The sequence below is a fragment of the Anas acuta genome, chromosome 1 (genome assembly GCF_963932015.1).
Source record: "Anas acuta chromosome 1, bAnaAcu1.1, whole genome shotgun sequence".
Taxonomy (NCBI): Eukaryota; Metazoa; Chordata; class Aves; order Anseriformes; family Anatidae; genus Anas; species Anas acuta.
In genome coordinates, this window is record NC_088979.1 from 173013282 (window position 1) to 173034409 (window position 21128).

The window sequence follows — 21128 nt, forward strand, 5'->3', positions numbered from 1 at the left end:
ATGATCAAATTACAATAAAATATACCTGGTATCATATTGGCTAACTGCAGTAATCAATGACACATTTGCTCCTTAAAGAGTGTAATATTGAGAAGAATATAAGTAAATCAGATAAAGACATCTGAAATTGAGATAAACCCCTGAGTATTTAAATATATTATTTTAAATCTTTTGATTAACTAATACTCTGCTATTTGCTAGTCTTGCTGTCTCTACAGGATGCACAATGTTCTTTAGGTGAGAGTCCTACTTAGGAGCTGTGCAGTACTGTCAGTTTTGTTAAAGTGAGAAGACTTCCAGAGCTTCTCTCTTCTTATGTAAATTCTTTTTTGTAAGTGAGCTGCAGCAATAGTATCACATATAGTTAAGAAATAAAGATTCCTATCTGCATTAACTGTCTGTGTTTGAATTATTACCTTGTCATTTTGGGTTGTGTTGGAAAACTAATAAAGCAGATAGAAAAGCTTTCATTCCAGGGAAGCAGAATGTTATTTTCAAATATCTATTAAAAAGTAATTAAACTTAATTATATTACACATTAAATATTAAATACTAGTATTAAACAGTTAATATATTATCAATTATTAATATCTTTTTCTTAGCAAAAGCACAAAATGTCTAATTTCTACCATTATGATACTGAGAAATCTATATCTGAAGAATATTCACTGACACTTTTAATGTTTCAGTGTGGCTTAGGGTAGGCTGAGTCCATCTTGTATGCCATGGCTCTTATGCAGGAAGATAATAAAATATATTCCTAACTTAACATGTACCAGAAGTATGCCTGACACCAGTACAAAAAGTGTGGTACTTGGGTACAAGTAGTATCACTGCCTGTAACAATGGTAGAGTTTGTACATTTACAGATTGCAGGATGTGATTCAGTGTTATTTGATTTTATTTACTTATATATGGGAAGGATATTCAGACCAATTCTACCCATAACCAGGTCTGATAGAAATGTTATTGACTTAAACAAACAAACAAACTGAAACAAATCATATAAAGAGAGACTCATGGAAACTCTATTAAATTCTTTGCACTACCAGTGCTTGCTAATGACAGGCTTTTCTTTTACTTCAGACAACCTTTTTCTACCTGCAATAAAAGAAAATGTTGCATTTTGTCTTTAGAAGAGAAATTAAGGTTAATGTTTTAATATAAAATGTTTAAATCTGCAATCTAAGCAAAAGAGAAAAGAAACTAAAACTTTAATCTTGTTCTTGTTTACTTCTATCTCCAACTTTCATTAGTAGCTGGGAGGTGTCTACTGAGAGAATTAGATGCTGCTTCTGTGCTGAAGAGTACTCAGAGCCATTGCTTACCTAACTTTTCAAACCTTAGTCTAAATGTGCAATATATCTTTGAATCCATGGAGGCTGGATCCCCAAGAGCTGTAACAAATGCACAGAAATGCTAGGCATTAAACCAAAGTGATTTTAAAATACAGATTCTTTCATAAAGCATGCAGAGCAATAACAGTCACAGTGATTATATGTGCCATGATACTCTAACTTATGAGGCATCGTTTGAGAGAGATGAGTTTTGATATCTCCGCTTATTTCTGTAGAACAGGCAGTATTTTACTGAATAGCTTGTGGGAATATGTTACGTACTTTAGATCCTACCCAAATCCCAAATGCAGTCTAACCCACCCACACGGTCCCTTACCACAGATAGTATCCTATATGCCTGCGTCTATCTTCCGACAAGGAGTTTTAAAATATACACATGTGGCATAAACTGATATATATTTGTAGTTTCTGTATAAAAAATTTATCACTTTTCTTTCTTATTCTCATTTTTAAGTAGAGGAAAACAAAAACCTTAACTGTGGCAAGTATTGTTAAAATCTTGAAATTCACAGTTGAAAATGATGAGATACTGTCATAATTTCAGAAAAAAAGCAAAGTTTATTTTGCAATTCAAATTTAAAACCTATTTCAAACTCAATGTACTGCTGAAGGGGGGAATGGATCACGAACCGTAGTTTCAGTAAGTTGTTCTAATTTTTGGAATTCACTAATTAATCATATACAACATCTTTTTTATTCTCAGTGTGCAGCTACATCAGACTAGTTATTTGGTGCCTAAGGAGAGCCCCCTGGGATGCTTTCATGCCTGACAGAGAGCTATATATAATTACTTGTTTTATCATGTATACACTACCATATGAATTAATTATAAGATATTAAATAGTAAGAAGATGCAGTTTGCCAAGTAAAACATTACATGATGGCAGACAGTATTTGTTTTCAAAAATTTCCTGTGATTTATATTTTCAAACTGCATAATGTCTGTGGAGTCCAGCAATGTTTTCATGAGGCTAAGATGAAGATTTCATTTTCTTCCAAGAGTCTCACTTGCACCGGTAGCTCTTGAACAATATCTCCTACTGCATGTTTAACAAGGACAGTTTTATCTCAACAGTCTGTCTTCCCTTCCAAAAACTAGGGCAAATTGAAAGAAAAACAGCTCTATGTACTGTTGAAAATGATATTTCTGAAATGTAATGTTTATTGTGTCCTTCCAAAGCTATCTAGAGCTTCTGTCAAACAATCTAGACCTTGAGTGACTTTACCTTTATTTTAAGCATGTTTTCTGTCCTAATAGCTCACTCGGGTTGCAGGAGATGGGCAGAGAAATCATGAACTTAAGCAAAGATTGGAGATGTAAAATAATGTGACGGGAGTGACACCAAGATAGGTACAATGTGTGGAAGTGTTATGTAAGCAATTTAATTGTGGGCAAGAAAAGAACACAGCTTATATGAGGATCCAATAATTGGAATTTATTTTTAGCCTAATTGATGTTTTAGCAGTCTAGTCAAGCTATAACAACCTCTTATTAGTTCAATTACAACAGTGCTAACACTTATAATCCAACTCACTCGATTTCTCTTAAAGTCCATTAATAATTCAATAAAAATCAATAGACACAAGTAGCTGCCCATTTCCTCTAATGTTCAGCTCTTACCCTCCCTATGCATTGCTACAGTAAGTTAGCAGCAGCCCAGGCTCTTTGCTGGGAGCACCATATGTGGAAGGTGTTTTTTTTTTTTTTTTAAATCTGTTTGAACCCAATACGTGGGTTATGTTCTTGCAGTTGATTCACAAGATTAATTATATTGTGATTCCTTAGGTTTTAGTGCTTCTAAAAAGTGCTTGGGGGAGAAGAACAACTCTAGAGGAAAAAAAAAATAATAAAAAAATAACGAAAAACAAACAGGCAAATGGAAAAAGAACCAGCAGAGGTAGACAGCACACGTGAGCACTGAGTAATTTTGCTCTTGGAGCTAGTCTTCTGTTGTCTATTGGTACCAAAAGTGGTCAGGCACAGGCCTAAGTCTATGAGGAGAAGAGTCAAAGATGATCTTCAAGAGGTATGAGTGATGACAACTATAGTGGTGAGTAAGCTGGGATAAATAATGTGGGAGATTGAGAGAAAATGCACAATCTGACTGAAGTGGAATACGTCAGTTGGAAAATCTGCTGCACCAGATTTGGGAGAGCAAAGCGAAACAAAAGCACAGCAATTGGTTTGACTCGCTGGAGAAACAGTGGTGGTTAAACCAAAGGTTTGCCTGCTGATGGAGAGCCTAGGAAGAGTTGTGGAAGGAGGTAGAGCAAAGGCTGTGCCAGAGCCCTGAGGTGTTTTGTCCTCTTGGACAGCAGCATAGGGAGCATAGCATTGTGAAAAGCAAAGAATTCAAAGTATATAGGAACCAGATTGTAGCTGAGAGTGAAGGGAGCCTGGAGAGAATAGGAGCTTGGAAGTACAGCTGGGGAAAGTGGGAAAGACTCTACTAAGAACATTTTTATTAGAGCAAGGGACTGGGGATTTTGAAACTTAAGCAAGTTGGAAGTATTTGAGGATGAGTCAGTACATTTGGTGGTGAAAGGAAAAAAACAAATACAAGTGGGTGAGCTGGAGGGAGCTTGCTTTAAACCTATAGAGGAAGAGTCTATCCTTTCTCATTTAAGCTGGTGAGAAATGGGCTGCAGATCAGGTGAGAGACGACATGAGCAAAGCCTGGAGACAGGACTATAGTTACTCAGACAGGTCAAAGATGGGTGAGGGGGGGAAACAGTAGGGAAAGCTTGATGCCAGAGATAGAAGGTGGGGAAAAGAACACTGTCAGTGGAAGGAAGGCAAAGAGAAAGAAAAATGACAGAACATTTTGTCCTTTGTGGTCATGAGAAGGTTGCAAGACAGATAGTGTTGATTTTGAATCCACCTATTTTCCCTGGTAGCAGTTGCTGTGATTGGTCTCTGTTCATTCTCCTCTTTTGTCCTTCCTTAATGAGCAATGATCTGAAGCCCTTTTCCTACATCAGGGAACAGATAAGAAAGTCATAACTTTTCCCAGCTCGACTATTTCTTTGAAAGTTAGGTCAGTAGTGATAAAAAAAAAGGGGGGGGGGAGGGAAGGAACGGGGAGAGAGAGAGAGGTCAGAAGGCTCTGAGGCCTGAGACTCACAGGGATGGTGGGTGCATAAATGATGCTCTCGCACTTAACATTGGAGCCTTCATGTTGGCATGCAAGTTTGCTGATGAATTTGTGTGGGAGAGGTGGAAAGCCATTGCCCTGCTCTGCAGGTGAATGTGGAGCTTTGTATTTATGGGCTGTCAAAATGGAACCTTCATTAACAACAACAACAAAAAAGTATTGTCTTTTTTTTTTTTTTTTCCTCTTCTTAATTCTAAGTGGAATCTACTCTGCTCTTGAGTTCAGAGTAATTTTTGATGCACTTATGAAAGTTTATTTTTTTTTTTTTTTTTTTTTTTTTTTAGAAATACAACTTTTAATACTCCTGTTTGCTCTCCTCCTAGATATACTTAATATTATCCATTGCAAAAATCCTGCAAGAGCATCTCTCTGTCAACCATATGTCTCTGTAAGTGTGAACGGGGAGATCATTTATGCCAGATAACCATTGAGTTTTAAAGAAAATGGCTGCAGGCAAGATGCTATCTATAAAGCATCCTCACTTCTGGAAGCAGCTTTCTTTCTTTACTTTCCAGCCCAGATTTACTGACTTAGCACCAGCCTCATTTGTTCTGGCAGGCTTTTGTGGTGGATAAGGGCAATGATGGATAGCGAGGCCTAAGGAGAGACTTTGTTTGTTAGCTTTGGTCAGCAATGATATATATGTTACAGGTCAAGTTCTCTTCTTATTAACGGGACTGTAAAACATAACCGGGAATTTCATTATGGGGAAGCAAATTCATTCGGACACAAGAGTGAGGGAGATGAGGAAACTTTTCCTGGGTTATATATTTTTGTATAAATTTTGTTAGAGCTCTTGGAGGGCTAAAGAAAGGCACTTTCTTCAGTTTTGATGTTTTTGCAACTATAAATAAATCATTGAAGTGCAGATTCCAAATACTTCTGCGCTAACCAATTTTCCCAGAGATTCCTCTTTTATCTGCTCCACTGGGAATCGAGCAGATTGATGATCTCCATGACTACATTGTTGTCAGTACATCCCAGCTGGTGGCTCAGTATCACATCACAGACTTAAAGCACACAGGTCTTTATCGTTGGATGTTTAGAACCAGTGGAGTGGCGCATTCATCCTATTGAGCTGACTGACTTCAGGATCTTATTGACTAAACAGTGAGACATTAATGTGCATTAATATGCTAACAAGGCTTTTTGGCAAGGGAAAATTAAGATAAATGTTGTAGGCTTTCATAGATATGGAAATACATCAGGTTTACTGTTGTATTAGTGCATTTGAGTCTAAAGGTGAATAAAAGACTAAAGCAGCGTTTCAACCACTAAGCAGGATGAAAAGACTTTTATTTTGGTAGTTTTAAAAGAGAACAGCTGCTGAGCTTTTTCCCTGCCCCAGTTCAGTCTTTCTTGGTCTGTATACCTTAACCTAATGTATACAAAGCTTGCATATAGTAGGCAAAAGGGGGAAAAGGGGGAATGGAATTACATGTTTTGTTGTTGTTGTTGTTTTGTTTTGCCTTTTTTTTTTTTTTTTTTTAATGTGTGTGGTCACTTTCTTTGCAACCAGTGATTTGTCTGACACTATCCCTTTTTTATCAATTATCTTAATGTAATTTAGTGCTAACATTGCAAACGGTTTGTAAAAGCAACATTCATCAATTATGTGTCTTGATGTGAAGCAATGGAGTTAATACTTAGGGTCTTTTGGTGCCAATGCAAAATAGTAATGTAATAGTGGAAGTAATAATCACTTCATTTTCTTCGCATTCTGCATAGGCATTCTAGAGAGCTGTGTGGGAAAGAGTTTTGCTTTCTGGTGAGCTTTTAAAATCAGTTTGAGAAAGAAATCAGGTTCGTTCGAATGAAACACTTCAATCTGAAGTTAACGTGATCATTTTGTTGTTATAACAACTGAACAAGCAAGGTTTTGAAATAAAGGCAATTATAAATAAAACATTTTGCAAAACTTCAATATGTGTGATGTTGGCAAAATGAAATCTTTCATTTACAACACTTCCAAATTAGAAGGTTAGAACCATTAGCATTTTTGGTCTCCTGTGGCTTTTTACCTGCCAAAGCAATCATTAATATAGTTCATAGAAAATCCTATTTAATGTTTTTGAGGCTTTGGATCTTTAAGTAGAATTTTCTGAGGGTGCCAAAGCTGGCTCATAGGCAGTCTGTTGACTCCAAGAACATAAGGCCTCTAATTACTCGAAGACTGATGTTATTACTTAAACATAAATCAACACCATTAATTTAATATAGAGTTGGGAACTAGGATAGGAAAGACACAAGTTGCATCTTTTGTAGGGGCGGCCAAGACATATGCTGTAGCTGCTGACTGGTTTTGTGAACTCCACGTTTGTGTTTCTGCAAAACATCTGTACTTCAAGAGGTTTTGTGCCATTTCCCACTTTCTGTGCAAAACAGCCGCTTCTGTGATAGTCTTGGGATAGCCTCACTTTTTTCTTTTTGTGCTTTCTTTGATGATTTGAATAAAATGTGTTGCTTTAGTATGCTCAATGTGCTCACTGTAAATATACTTTTTTTTTTTGTATTTACGTATGTATATGAAAATGACAAGTGCTTTTACAAAACATTACCAGTATATATAGATATGATTTTTTCCATGCCTGCAGAGCTTGCAGGGAAAGGAAGGGAAGGAAAACAGATGAAGTTTATTAGAACTTCCCTCAGGAACAGAATTTGTGAAAAATAGGTTGTGCTCACCCCACTGAGCATTTAGAGTTGAGAACTTAGTGTTTTTTAACAAACTGCCCGCAGCTTCTCCAGCAGTATCTTAGGGACGGTTGCACTGGGCAGAAAAACTGGGTTCTAACAAATTGGGGAAAAATAGATTTTTTTTCCAAAACTAAATCAAACTGGAAAATGACTACAGGATCACTAGCAGTCAATGTATCACATTGTTTTGTACTGAAAATTTCCTGTGGAAGTGTATAGGGAAAAGCAGTCAGTGAGTAGGAAAGTACCTATTAATTTAAAAAAGCTGGAAAGAGGAGGAAGAATTGGGAGGTAAGCATATGATCTAAAATGGAGTAAAGTACAGGAGTTAATAGTGTTGACATTTAAGAAGTCAACCCCAATTTGAGTTTATATATCCTAACTATTGTTTTGAACTATCATCAAACTCTGGAACACAGCACTGTTCTCCATCAGGAGATTTTATTTTCAACTCAGAAAGCTGGAAACATCATTGAAAACAGGGGAAAAATCAAAACTGATGAGCAGGAAAAAAAAAATCAACAATCCACCCTTTTGATTTGTAACATGCTTTTCTAGCAAGGTTCAATGGCACATTGCATGACAATATACTACACGTACAGAGTGTCTCAGTAATGCTTTCTTTATCATTGCTATTACGGGAACAGCATGCTACTAATCGCTTCCAAATTAATATAGCCTTTCTTCTTTACCACATATTAACAGTGTGCAGAAGTTGTTTTGTTATTTGTGGTGCTTCCTTGGTCTTACCATTTAAATATAGCCTGCTACAAGAAACAGGCCTAATTTTGCAACCAAAGTGAGTACCAAAACCAATCAGTTTTTAAAGTCCATGCCTACAGTGATTTATGTCTGGAGTTTACTCTGTGACTTAATACTGCAGCAGGTATTCCACCCCAACAAGTATTTTATCAAGTTGCAATTTTCTTTCTTTTAGAGCAGGTCTTTATATAAACCAGATTCTTTCAGGTTCCTTTCAGATACAGTGTGTGTATCTGTGAATATATATATGCACAGACACACACGCATATGTATTTATATATAAAAATGTAATGTATATATGCACAGACACACACAGGTATATATTTATATATAAAAATATACAAAAAAGTTATTGCTTTGTGGTTATGACATATATTTCTAATAAGCTCTAGTGTCTTTTCAGAACTTGCTGTGCTCTTTACAGGTTCTTCCCAGAGAACAGCACCTGTTAGATCAAAGACATATGGAACGCATTCAGTAGTGTGCTCATATACCGGTGACTACAGTGACTGTAATGATACAATGATGGATGATATTGCAATACTGAGCCAGTTGGTCTGCTGTTTGGTCCCCCAGTTATTTTGTTGTTGTTGTTCTTTAAATAGTAGGAATAACAGCATAGGCACTTCAAAAGGATTTAGGAAAGATCTAAGCCACTGTAATCTTCTTTGTAACTCCACTAACAGCTGCTCACAGAAAGCTCATGCTGCTCCTGTTGTTTGAACACTTCAAGCAGTTGTTTGAAAGGAGAAAGCCAAAAACTTTCCAAAATGCATTGCTGTTTAAGAAACAGTTTAGTCTAATCCAGTATTGCCAGAAGTGGATAGTGGTGTATGGAGGTATTCTGAGGAACAAGTCTGAATTTGACTCATCATCCTCTTTGTCTTGTTCACAGATATTGATGAGTGTGCTGAAGGACAGCACTACTGTCGGGAGAACACCATGTGCGTAAATACACCAGGATCCTTTATGTGCATCTGCAAAACAGGATATATACGCATTGATGATTATTCATGCACAGGTAAGAGAGGTATATTTGTGAAAGGAAATAACAGGGTAATAGCACTGAGGAACACTGATATGATTCCTCTAAAGTTAATCTTTTTTAGGTTCACAAAATGTCTACATGAAACCTAAACAGAATAAACACTGAAATAATTAGAAGGATGCAGTGCAGTAAAGCTACAATATTTTTACAGATCTTGTATAAGTTCCATTGTTTGCCTGAAATTGTAAAGCAGAATGGATTGTCTCGTAGGTCTGCATGAGCTTGGATGCTGAAAAGGTGAGGGGAGGAGGCTGAAGGGAAAAACAAGAGACCAAAAACAGTGCTACGGGGTTCTTGGTTTCCATGTGGCATACCAGTACAACTCCACTTGGAGTCTAATGACATTTCTACAAACTTCTGATGGAGTTAAATATGTTATTAGATATGGGTGTTCACTTGTTTTAAATGCCCTGGCATTAGGGAGGTTCCCCAGTTGAATGCTGTGTGTTCATAGAGCAAAGGCTCAGCCTGCTTTGTGCTGCTGGACCACACCATCTGTCTTACCTCTGCATCCTCCCTTCCTCTTCTGCTGGCACTGGAATCTCCAGTGGGAGTGCTGGGTTCACAGTGGCTTTCCGTTGTTCTAGTCTCCTTTTATTTCAAGGTACTTTAGGGTTATGGAATGAAAATGGAACGTTTAAAATAGTCTTCTGTATCAGAACCAGTCTGACTGTAATTGTTCCTGGGAGGAATGTTTTTTTCCTACTAGGCAGATAAAGCAAATATGATTCAAAGATGTGGCACGTTCTCTCAGTGAAGAAAAATGTATGTGAACAAAACAGTACTGCTATTTTGTGTGCACAGGGGAATGCATCATCTCTTTTTATAAAAGGTTATATTTGTTCAGTAAAACTTTCTTGGAGCTCATGCTTTGTAACTAACACCAACATCATCTATAAAAGTGTATGAGACTATTCAGAATGATGGAGCCAGCAGTGTGAAATTCATTTTTAATTTTATTTAATCCTGTCCTTTCTGTTTTGTTACGATTGGCATCAGTAGTATGTTTTGGTACAGAAACAGCTTCCTCATAATCTAGCGTAACTGGTTTGCCCAAGCATGCACAGCACACAGGGACATAGATTTGAAATCATATATGTGTTATTTTTGTGCATACTGTGCTACCTGTACTTGGCATTGCTCTTACATACACCGGTAAGCATTATTTTTACTTCATTAAGCCCCGTTCTTGAGTGATCAAGGTATAGGATGCTTGCAGCAAGTCTTTCCTGAAACAGCCAGTGTGTTTCTGGTCACTCCCTCATGTTTTCCACACTCAGTTGAGTAAAACAATTGTTTCACCACCTGTTGAACGGGAATGTTCAGATTATTATAGGACTGAGTTTAATCAAATCACCATGATATTTTTTTACCCCTAATTTGCCATTCTCATAGAACTCTACAAATGGTGAACCATCCTAAAGAAGTTCACCGGGGCATTTGGTACCTATAAATACAGTAAAGGTCTTTCTCAATGTTCCGCATGCTGCATTCCTCTTATTTGCTGAAATGGGCTGTCATGAAATTCAGTGTAGTCCAGAAGCTCTGGACAATCCAACTGGTAAAACTTGCTAGAAATCCATTACAGATCTCCCATTCCAAGTTGAGTTTGGCTCCTCATTTGTAATTAACAATTTCTACTGGAATCACCCTCATGAATAACAAGATGAATGATTTCTCTTTCACCTTTTCCCTGACCATACAGGGAAAAGCTAATGCAAAAGGAAGTGAAGTAGTGGGTGAAATAGTTTTGTAAAATTTCAAGCCTTAAGGCTCTCTAAGCCGGATGAAGCTTAAGTTGTGCAGTGACTTTGTGTATGTCTGAGCAATGCCACTCACTGTGATGCAGAAACTAGAGTTTTCCTGGAGTTAAATTAGAGTAGATTTTGGATACTGAGTGGCAACTATGAGGATGCAATGACTGCTGAGTGGTAGAATTTCCACTAATGGCAACCTAACATAATTAAGTCTATATGTCAAAACAAATGTATTTCCTTCTGGTTCCACAATTATGGCAAGCACCTCCAGTGGAGATGTTAGCCACTTAGTGAATTAGGTAGAGTCATGAGACTTGAATGGCATATCCACCAAATGACTAGAGAGTGGAAGGTCAATTGTTTTAAAAAAGTTAGTGAAAACCAGGAGACTTTTAAGTCATTTGGCTTGATCAGTAAATGGCATTCTGTACTTGTTTGAGTCTATATGAGTGACACTGAGAGCATTTACATTACAGCACTGTATTAAAGCAAATTGCAAGTGTATGTATTTGCACATGAGATCGCTATAGTTTTTCCACCTGTCAGCATATTCTTTTCTCTTTAATGGTTTTGCCACCTATCAAAGCTCCTGATTTATGAGGCTTTCATATGCACCCATTTTCCCAAATATAAATCTGAGGTAAAGTGAACAAAAGTAGTGAAGGTATGCTGCTGTGGCTTTGACATGAAGTCTGTAAAAGTCTTAAATTACCAGTTTGCTTAAAATTGTCTTTCCTGAAGACACTGACTGTGTTATGAGAACCAGCAAAAGCTCTTATAGCAAAAACACTGAGTGCATTTACAGGACACTGCATGTTAATAAATCAGTGCAAAATAATAATGGGAAGGATTTGATGGTGATAATGGTAGTGTTTTACTGTCAAAAAACTTTGACAAAAACTTTGGTCTGGGCAGTCGTGTTTTGGTATAACTGACTTTTCATAACCAGTGTTTTCTCTTGCAACATATTGTGGTATTTTAAAGAAAATCTCATTATACTTTACTCTTTTTTTTTTTTTTTCCACTTGTTTGTTTGTTTTCATTTATAATTTAAGTGGAGCCATAATATCATCCAACTAAACAAATGACATTTAGGACTTGAGAAAGAAAAGCATTTTCCAAATAGGTTTTGTTTAGAGAACCAATGTTATGGATCTCAACCTGTGTTCCAGGCAACCTGGAAAAAAAAAAAAAAGGGCTGTGCACTATCCTTAAGAGATTTTCCTAGGTTTTCCGTATTTGTTTTTTGCTCTAATAATCAGGTTATTGTAGAAGCTGCACTAAATAACTGATGTATTCCATAGTTTATACAAACACCTGATGTTTACATCCGGCAAAACAGAAAAGTGGTAAAGGAATGGTATTTCGAAACAAATTCAAACACTAATATGTAAAATATCTTCATTTTCATGCCATCAGGTAGTCTCTGTTTATGTAATCAATGCAGAAGGTGAGTATTGTAGGATATAACTTCTGCATTGCTCCTTCCTTTTTTCCTTGAGATAGCTGAAAGCTTCAGCTTTGATAGCATCAACTATCAACTGCTGTGGAAGGGTGTTATAACGATGTGTGTTGCCAGCTACTTGAGAGAACCATAAAGTAGATGCCTCACAGACATCCCTTGTTTGCAAAGGCAATCCTGAGAATCTTAGGGGCTCCTTGGCACTGCAAGCATACTACAAAAACTACCAAGAGCCCATGCTCCAGGACTGAAGTTGGTGTGGTTGAACAGTATGCAATTCTGTTCAAATGTACATGTAACAGTGCTCGTGTACAGAGGGTCTGATACACTTCGGCTTTTGCCAATATGCAACTAAATTTAGTCATTCAGACATCTTTTGTCTTCCACGGAATTTGAAGTTTTTTGCAAGTACCTGTTTGCCTTGTTGGAAATTCTGGGTTTAACTTCTTGACTGAAAAAAGATGAAACTGAAGAGGCAGATTTTTAATCCAGTTCAGGAATAATAAGAATAGGGCAAACAAATGACATCTGGCTCTGTGTGTTACTAAATGTTAAATTTTTGAAATATATTTCAAGTCACACTGTTCCTTGTAATGCCGTGTAATCAAATCCAGTTGTGGAACTGTAGCTGTGTATGAAATAGCTGACTTTCTTCAAGCTGGGCTAAAAGATATGCTAGCACATCCTTGGGAACATTACTAAGTAGGAAGAAAATGTTCTGCAGCTTGGCATTAATATGTCATTGTTTGCACAGGATAGCTGAAGCACAGAAAGGAGATGTTGAAAAATTATAGATGAACCTTGATTAGGCAGTTTATAATGTGAATGGTGCCCATGCAGTTTGCTAGCAGACTAACATAGTGCCTTATTGTTTCATTCTGATACACACATGCACATATGTAATTTGCCAGTCATTGATCAAAATAGAAGAGAGACATAAAATCAGTGGCATTTAATGATTTTTCTCCTGCATGAGACATTTGAAAAGAAATCTGCAGTATCTACCTCTGACAGAACTCTCTGCACAAAAGACTGATTTAGACAGCAAATAGTTATTTCCAAAGCAGCTCTAGTCTCTTTCTTCATGGCATGTTTATTGCAAGTTTTACAATAGATCTGAATTACATTTTGATTTTCACAACAAAGGATGTAATGAAGACATCAATTTCAGATTTTGTTATTTGTATTCATCTTGGAAGCAAATTTTGCAGGGTTAGATTGTGTTAGTCACAACCATATTTACACAGAAATCTGTTGTTCATGACTGATTTTATGGTCAGAAATCAATCATAGCTATGAGAAGGGGAGATGAGTCCTAAGCTGCACCCATGTGCCAAATGGGTGCACAAACTGCAAATTAAAGGCATAAAAAATATGCCCCGAGCTACCATGCTTTCTTTACTTTCATATTGCCTCATTCCCCATCCACTTTGCTTCACAGGACCTGAAGTGTTATGGTGTTGCACTGGGGAAAGGCAGGCAGAAAATGGCATGACTCTCTGCTGGGATAGTTTTGTATGTGTAGCAGTATGTGGCACCATCACTGTTGTAGATGATTAAATCTAAATACCATCATATTTTTCTGGAATAGTAATACTTACATCCTTACTCTGTCTGGGATTATGAAAAGGCACAGGCTGTTTTCTTGGCTGCAGAAAATAAAGTTTTCCTTCTAGAAATAAGGATGCAGCTATTGCCACCGGCAGTGTTTCAGATTGCAGTGTAATCTGCACCTGGTAGCAGAGCTCTGAGCAGCATAATATGTAACCTTTCCTGCATTTTTTTTTTAATATATTATTATTATTAGAATAGTAGCATAGAATAGGGAGAAGTTAGGAAACCAGAGATGAAAGCTCTCTTTTTTTTCACACTTTGTTTCTGACAGTGAGGAGTTCACATGCTGTCCACAGGGGATGATTAATCATATTTTGTCCCAACAGAAGTCTTTAGTTTCTTAAAGAAACTAAAGTGTCTTGGGACCACTCCCCCTAAATAACACATCAAAATGGAGCAGAAGAAAGAACACTCTGTGGGATTTAGTGCAGCATCCTCCTTAGATCATACTGAGGTAGAGAAAGATGCATCCCATGGCCCAGAGAAGGAATTTTCCAAGCTCAAGACAATTTTTAAAGCCTCATTTCTGTGCAGTTTCATGGGCCACCTACTCTCTTTTTTTCTCTCTCTTTTTCATGCTGGCTGGAAAGTGGGGAAGTGATTCCAGTGGAAGGGGTGCAGCTGGGGGCTGCTCTCCAAGAGAAACCTCAAGGGCTGTCCTGTGCCTTGAGCTTAGAGCTACCAGTGAGGGAGGTATTAGGGCTCCCTGTGGATTTCAGGCCAGAGACATGAAGATCGTAAAACTGTATCCTCAATAAATATCTCTGTTTGTGCGGTCTGGGTAAGGTGATAAATGACAGAGAGGATCTACTAGAGGCAATGGACATGTATTGGACTTACTGGACTTTAACTAGGTTGTATCCAGCTGGACCTTGCTAGCTGAGCTTCCCGCCCCCCCCCCCCCTCCCCAGCATACTTAAGTTACTTAAGTCATTTATGTCTCTCAGGGCTTTTTCTAACTTTTTTTTTTTTTTTTTTTCACAAAGTGCTGTCAATGTATCCAGCAGCATTTTTTTTTCAGTAGCCTCTCTCTGTAAAATGAAATTTAATAATTGCATAAATTGCCAGGAAGCATGGTGGTAGCAAGTTGAGTGACACCTGAAATGTTAATTCTTTGGAATACTGGCAGCACAAATCTGTTACAAATTGGAAGAAATTCCAAGAACAGCATTAAAATAATTAAGGGTCTGAGGAGATTGACTTGACATATGGGAAAAGTTTAAGGAGAAAGCTACACATTTAGCTGCATAATGATGTGCAAAAAGTAGGAATCCTGGTAACGATAATACTAACAAATGATTACTTGAGGGGTGTCCATAATGAAGGGGAAAGTGGGAGGGAAGGGCCTGTACCACTGTGCATCATTTTATCACATTAGTTGTTATATCTCACCCACGTACTCTGCTCTTTAATGATACTGTGAGATGTCTTTGAAGCAAAGGCCCCAGGTCATAATACATAGACAAGGGACTGTCACATTTAGGCTGCTCAGTGCTCATGCATCTAATACTATCTCACCTATTTCATGCTACTTTTCCCCATGCAGCCATTACTGTTTTGTCACTCCAGCTTTCTGACTGGCCACACCGTTGTGATTTATTTTACATTTGCTTTGCTTGCAGTAATAAAACCTGTGCCCCTCCTAAGCCCTCCTGTTTGGATCCATTCTTGTAGATAGCTGTGTCTTATAAAAAACAGCGTATTTGCCTGGCTTACAGTCAATGCCAGTGGATAGTCTTTTGAAGTTGTAGGGAAGTTAATATTTTATGTCACTAGGAATGTTTTTGATGCACAGTTGTGTTTCATTAGTAAGGTTGGTAAGGAGACATAGTCCTTACTGCTCCCAGAGATTGACGCTGCCTGCTTTGGAGAGGGAGAGATTTTCTGCAGGTTACACAGCAGCTCTGGTGATGTCACCACTTAGGAAAGATACCTGTTGGTTTAGTATTTTGCTAAGCAGTGATACATGGTGGGGTTTTTGAACGTGTGTATGTGTGTCTCAAAGAGTTTTTTCAAGAAACATCTCAGGAATTCTCCTGTCTCCATGCTCTGGGTCAGGAGATGCCAAGCTAATGATGATCTCCAGCAGGTGGGAGATGTTTTCTTTCAGAACTGCCAAACTTCTTCCACAGCTTTTGAACACAAATATTAAAGATCGTTATAGTCCTCAGCAGAAATGGGAGTTACCTTTAGAGGCTTCTCTTCTACCCTTCTTTTTTGAAGTCTCTGTATTAGTTTTGTACTTCTCATACAAAATGTGCTTTATATGTGCAAATGCCCAGTTTTCAATATCCTTTTAGGCAAGAAATAAACAAGACTGTTTTTTTGTTTTTTTTTGTTTGTTTGTTTGTTTGTTTGTTTGTTTGTTTTTGTATAGTGTACAAAGGTTGTGTCTTGCTTTCTTTTTTGCATTAATGTTATGTTACAATGTAAGTCTTCTGAAAACGCTTATGAGAAAATGGAGATAGGGTCTTTACAATGCTAATGGTATCCATCGTTATCACTTGAGTGCAGATGCTCCCTCTGTTAAAACCAACAAGGGCCTGTGATTTTGTTGAAATAACTCAGGTCAAACATTATCATTCAGATTCCTAACTTGGTAGAGGTTTGGCTGTCTGCTCAGTTTCTGCTTCTTGCAAAATACAGCTTTTTCTGAGGAGCAAATACAGTCACGTGCTATTTTTATTTATTTATTTTTTACCTTGGTACTCTGACACACTTCAGATAAATGATTCCTCTTGGAATCTAGAAACTGAAGCTCATAAACTTGCATCTGCCTCCATCGATTGCTTGGGACATCAACTGTGAGAGAAATCACACCTTTTCCTGTATTATACAGCAGGAGCAATGCAGGGATACTTGAGAAAATGTTTTGTTGGACTGCCAAAACTTTTCTTCCAGATATTCATGAAAATGTCCACAAAGGATTCTGTTGTGTGGCTGGAAATGGATTTGTAACAGTATGTGTTGGTAGGAGATAAACTCCAATTAGTTGTGAAGCGTGGGTATTTTACAATATCATGTATTTCTAGTTATTTTTATTCTTGCTGTACATTTCCGTAACCACAAATCAGTTCTGGGAGACTGAAAGGAATGCTTCTCCTTAGTTACAATGAAAAATAAAATCTAGTTTACATATGAGGAATGTGGGCTATGTTTTAGCACCTGCAACCCCTTCTTCTAAGATTGGTATAATTGCCAGGGATGAATGCAACTATAAGACTGATGTAATCCAGACTTGAATTAAGTCATCCAGCTTCTGTGTTTAAAGCTGCACACTCATCTCTTGTTAATTAACAGTATAAAATTGACCTACTTTTTCAGACACACAAGAGCATCCACAAGTCATCGCAGAGATAATGAGAGCTGATAGTGCTTAGTACATTGGTAAATGAGGCCACATTTTAATAAGTGACTAAATACGCCTACAAGATGCAACTTTATTCAGCACTGCTGTATACACTTTACCTCTCACTGCTGCGAAGAAGCTTCAGAAAAAATCTGTGACCTCAGATTAGTAATATAGCATACCAACATTTTTATTTGAAAATCTAGTAATATAAGGCATTGTGAAATTAAAAGGTAATTTCTTCCTGTTTTTTTTCTCTTGACTCATTTTGATATGAACAGCAATATTTCAAGTTTTCCTCAAGTTCTCCAGCACTACAGCCGAGCTCATTGACTCTACTTAAATCAAGGCTAAGAATAATTATACAGTACGATGCAAGGGATAGAGCAATAATACTGACAGGGGCTTGTTATAACATCAATGTAGTGACATTCAGTGGCTTGAGTAAGGAAATATTTTAGTCAGCAAACCACCAGAGAAAATGTGATTAGGAGCTCTGGATTTATAATGATGTAGGCAAGATGAACCATCTGTCTCTTCTATCTCCAATTTCGGTGATTTTCCCACCACACACACACCTATCTCCCAATTATATGAATAAAAGAAGCATGAACACACATGCATTATCAAACAGTGTAATCCAAAACCCACTGTGGTGATGGTGTCTAGCTATACTGTCATGGTTGCTGTTAGTAATAAATGCCCTGGCAGCTAGCTTGTAAGCACAAGGCAGTTCCAACTCAAAACCCATTTGATTCTGATTTCCTTTACTTGGCACAGTTTACATTCTGCTTTATAGCATGTCAGCCTACAATCCTCAACCTCTCAATCCTCTTTCAGGATAAATTCTCTCCTGTGTTGTACAATATCCGCTTTCTAGCTGTAAGATAACTCACAAAGCTAATAGAGGAATGATCATTCAGACAGAGCTTGTTGCTATGCTACTGCATTACTTAGATAACAACACAAGTAATTTTTATATATCTGCTGTATCATATACAAAGGAACTCACTTATGCTTTATTTGGATTGGATCAAGTTATCATTGACAACTTAGTTTAGAGGCTGTTTTAATCTGGAACCAGACTTTTATTTATTTATTTTTTTAAAAAAGAAGATTTTTTTTTTTAAAAAAAAAAGAGAAGAGTCCCATTTCCTCCTTGGTTACCAATCCAGTTCATAACAACTGTTAATCTGGCTGTGCAATTACAGCAGGATTGATTTCTTTGCTGATCAAAACCCAACACATTTTAAAGGGTCTTTGGTAGAATACAGTGTGGGTTGTTAAAAGCAAATGTATTCACTTGACAAATACATGAATGTGTGATTTTCAGTATTGGATGATTAATTCTTTTACAGAAATTATCCATCTTTCTATGGATGATCACAGACTGTGAAAGATAAGGGAACATGGTAGGTAACCTTGAGGATAGTTTCTTTGAAGTTGCAAAGATCTTTTTGTCTCAGGGGATGGGAACCTGCTGCTGTCTCATGGAGTGAGCCATAAGTCAAGGAAGTTAGATAGCTCATATCTATCATGTCTGAGCCAGCTGGTGATCATCTCATGCTGGGAGAGCTTAGCCTGCTCTCAGAGGAACTCTAGCCAAGGTCAGTGAGAGCTGGGAGCTCTTGTATGAAGCAAGACAGCTTTTAAAAAGGAACACTGGAATTATTTAAGGTTATGTGGTCATGCTATATTGATGTCAGCATTTTTCTATAAATTCACAATAAAAATCAAAGACACTATGGCAATGATACAAATTACACCATGTTTTGAGGGTATTAGACACATCTGGCAGTATATGACTACTGCTGGACGTGTTGGTCTGTTGGCTTTCCATTGTTGAAAAGTATTTCTGACCTTAAGGTAACACAGTTGTTAGAAAAGGCAGGGGGGTAATTGTCTGTCAAGGCTTATAAAAGGAGACATAACATTTTTTATTTTTTAATATTGTATCTGAAAGTTTTTTTTCTTTTAATAGAATATGGAAACTTCCTATGTGGAGAGGAAGGAATCCCTGAATTATTTCAGTTCAGATAACCTGTGAGCATGGAAACTTAATTCTTTATAATTTAATTTTCACTGCATGCTAAATGGCATGTCCAGTAGTCAGCAACTCCAACTTATGTGTCCTATATTATTTCATGTAATCTTTCAAAGATCAGTCTGCTCTATGCTAAATGGCAAACCATTTCCTTAACTCATGTTTTATACTATCAGTCAACACTGGAAGTCACTGTGACTTAGTATTTGTCATCATCTGTTACAAACCCTGCTTAAGTTTGTCGCTGGGATAATTTTTTATCAATGATACTCACTTTTATCAGTCTCTTAGACTGATGATTTTTGACTTACGAGAACAGATCTACTTTGCTGCATCAAACTTCTTCAAATTAGAAGTTCACTGCTACAGCCAAAAGAATTTAGAAATAGCCTTTCTGGTTCTTTCAGCTATGTGTTTGAGTAGAAGCCTATGTGGTACAAACTTCTCAACCACAGCACGAGCTGTGTACTTGCTAGTCCTTCTTTGCAATCAGAATTATGCTGAAATCAACCCTGAAATGTCTTGGTGCACAAAGTAAACATGTTGGGTTTATTCACTTCACTGACTCATCTGGTGTCAGTGTTCTTCTGTGTAATCCCAAAGAAAGGCTTATATTTTTAGTTCTGCATATTACTTTTGTTGCACATAGAAATTTGCAGCCAGACGATAGCTGTTCCTGCACGAAGGCGTACCATGAAAGCTAAATTGATGTTTTTTCTGCTCTTCTTTTTCTGTCTAAGCTTGTTTCAGTTCCAGAATTTGCTCTGTGTTTGCCAGTCCACCCAAATGAGCAAAGAGGTAATGGCAGAACCTCCCTGCAGCAGTCAGAAAGAGTAGGCCAACAAGAAGGAACAAATACTACTTACTAAGAAAATACATTGGGACCCATCCTCAGGGTTTTGCTCTGGCACTGCCCTGAAGAAGACTGGCCAAATCATTACAATTAATTTGAAAAGCCATGCTAATACAAAAGGGAGCATCGCTGTTTATGCTGTGCTCCTGTACAACATAATACTAAGGTTCTTGGGTGAAATTTTACTTTTTTTTTGTAGATCCATATTGTGAGGCACTGTTTTTAAAACAATGCATCTCTAAAAGGTTCTTGATATTATTTCAGAGGGCATTCTCAATATACAGAATTATTCTTATCATGTCTTTATTATTATTATTATTATTATTATTATTATTATTATTATTATTATTATTATTATTATTATTATACTAGTGGTTTGAGGCATCTTTAAGTATGAACTGGAAAACTAGAAAACTTAAACCAGAAATTATTTCAGAAATGTTAACCAGCTTTCCTGAAGTCAATGCCCTATAAGATTTATACAGGTGGATGTGCAAAAATTGTTGCCACCCCCATCAAATCAGCAAAAAAAAATATTGAAAATCTTGATGTTTCTCTTGAGAACTGAGAGCTCTGTCAACAAGCTTAGGAATCAAATAGGAATCTGTCCAACCTGGAGATTTTGTAGGAGTTTTTGTAGGAGTAGATTTTTTTTTTTTTTTCTGACAAGCTTCCAAACCATCTCAAAAAGCCTGCTTCTGTTTCCTACTGTCCTTATATGCCATTATTTTTACACATCATCATAATATGATTAGGAAAACAAACAAACAAAAAAAGGGAATTGCATCTATTTTATATTTTAAAAGTGTATGGTATTCCAGGGAAACACTTGCAGTCAGCTAGTTTGGTAAGCCTGTAACTCACAGTGCTTTAAGTAAAAAGTCACCAACGTCTTCTGTAGGTATTCCTTAAAATCATTATGGGAAGGTGGGAAGGCAATGAGAATTAAGTATCTTATTTTATTTTATTTTATTTTATTTTATTTTATTTTATTTATTTTATTTTATTTTATTTTATTTTATTTTATTT

General features: G+C 37.0%; 1 protein-coding gene across 1 annotated transcript in view; it reads left to right on the forward strand.

Annotated features, from left to right (window-relative positions):
* The window catches only part of NELL2 (neural EGFL like 2), a 146826-nt gene that overhangs the window by 75509 nt on the left and 50189 nt on the right, over positions 1-21128 (forward strand). The window contains exon 13 of the mRNA XM_068669366.1: positions 8868-8993. Coding sequence (XP_068525467.1) covers positions 8868-8993 — 126 coding nt within the window. The remainder of the gene's footprint in view (positions 1-8867; positions 8994-21128) is intronic.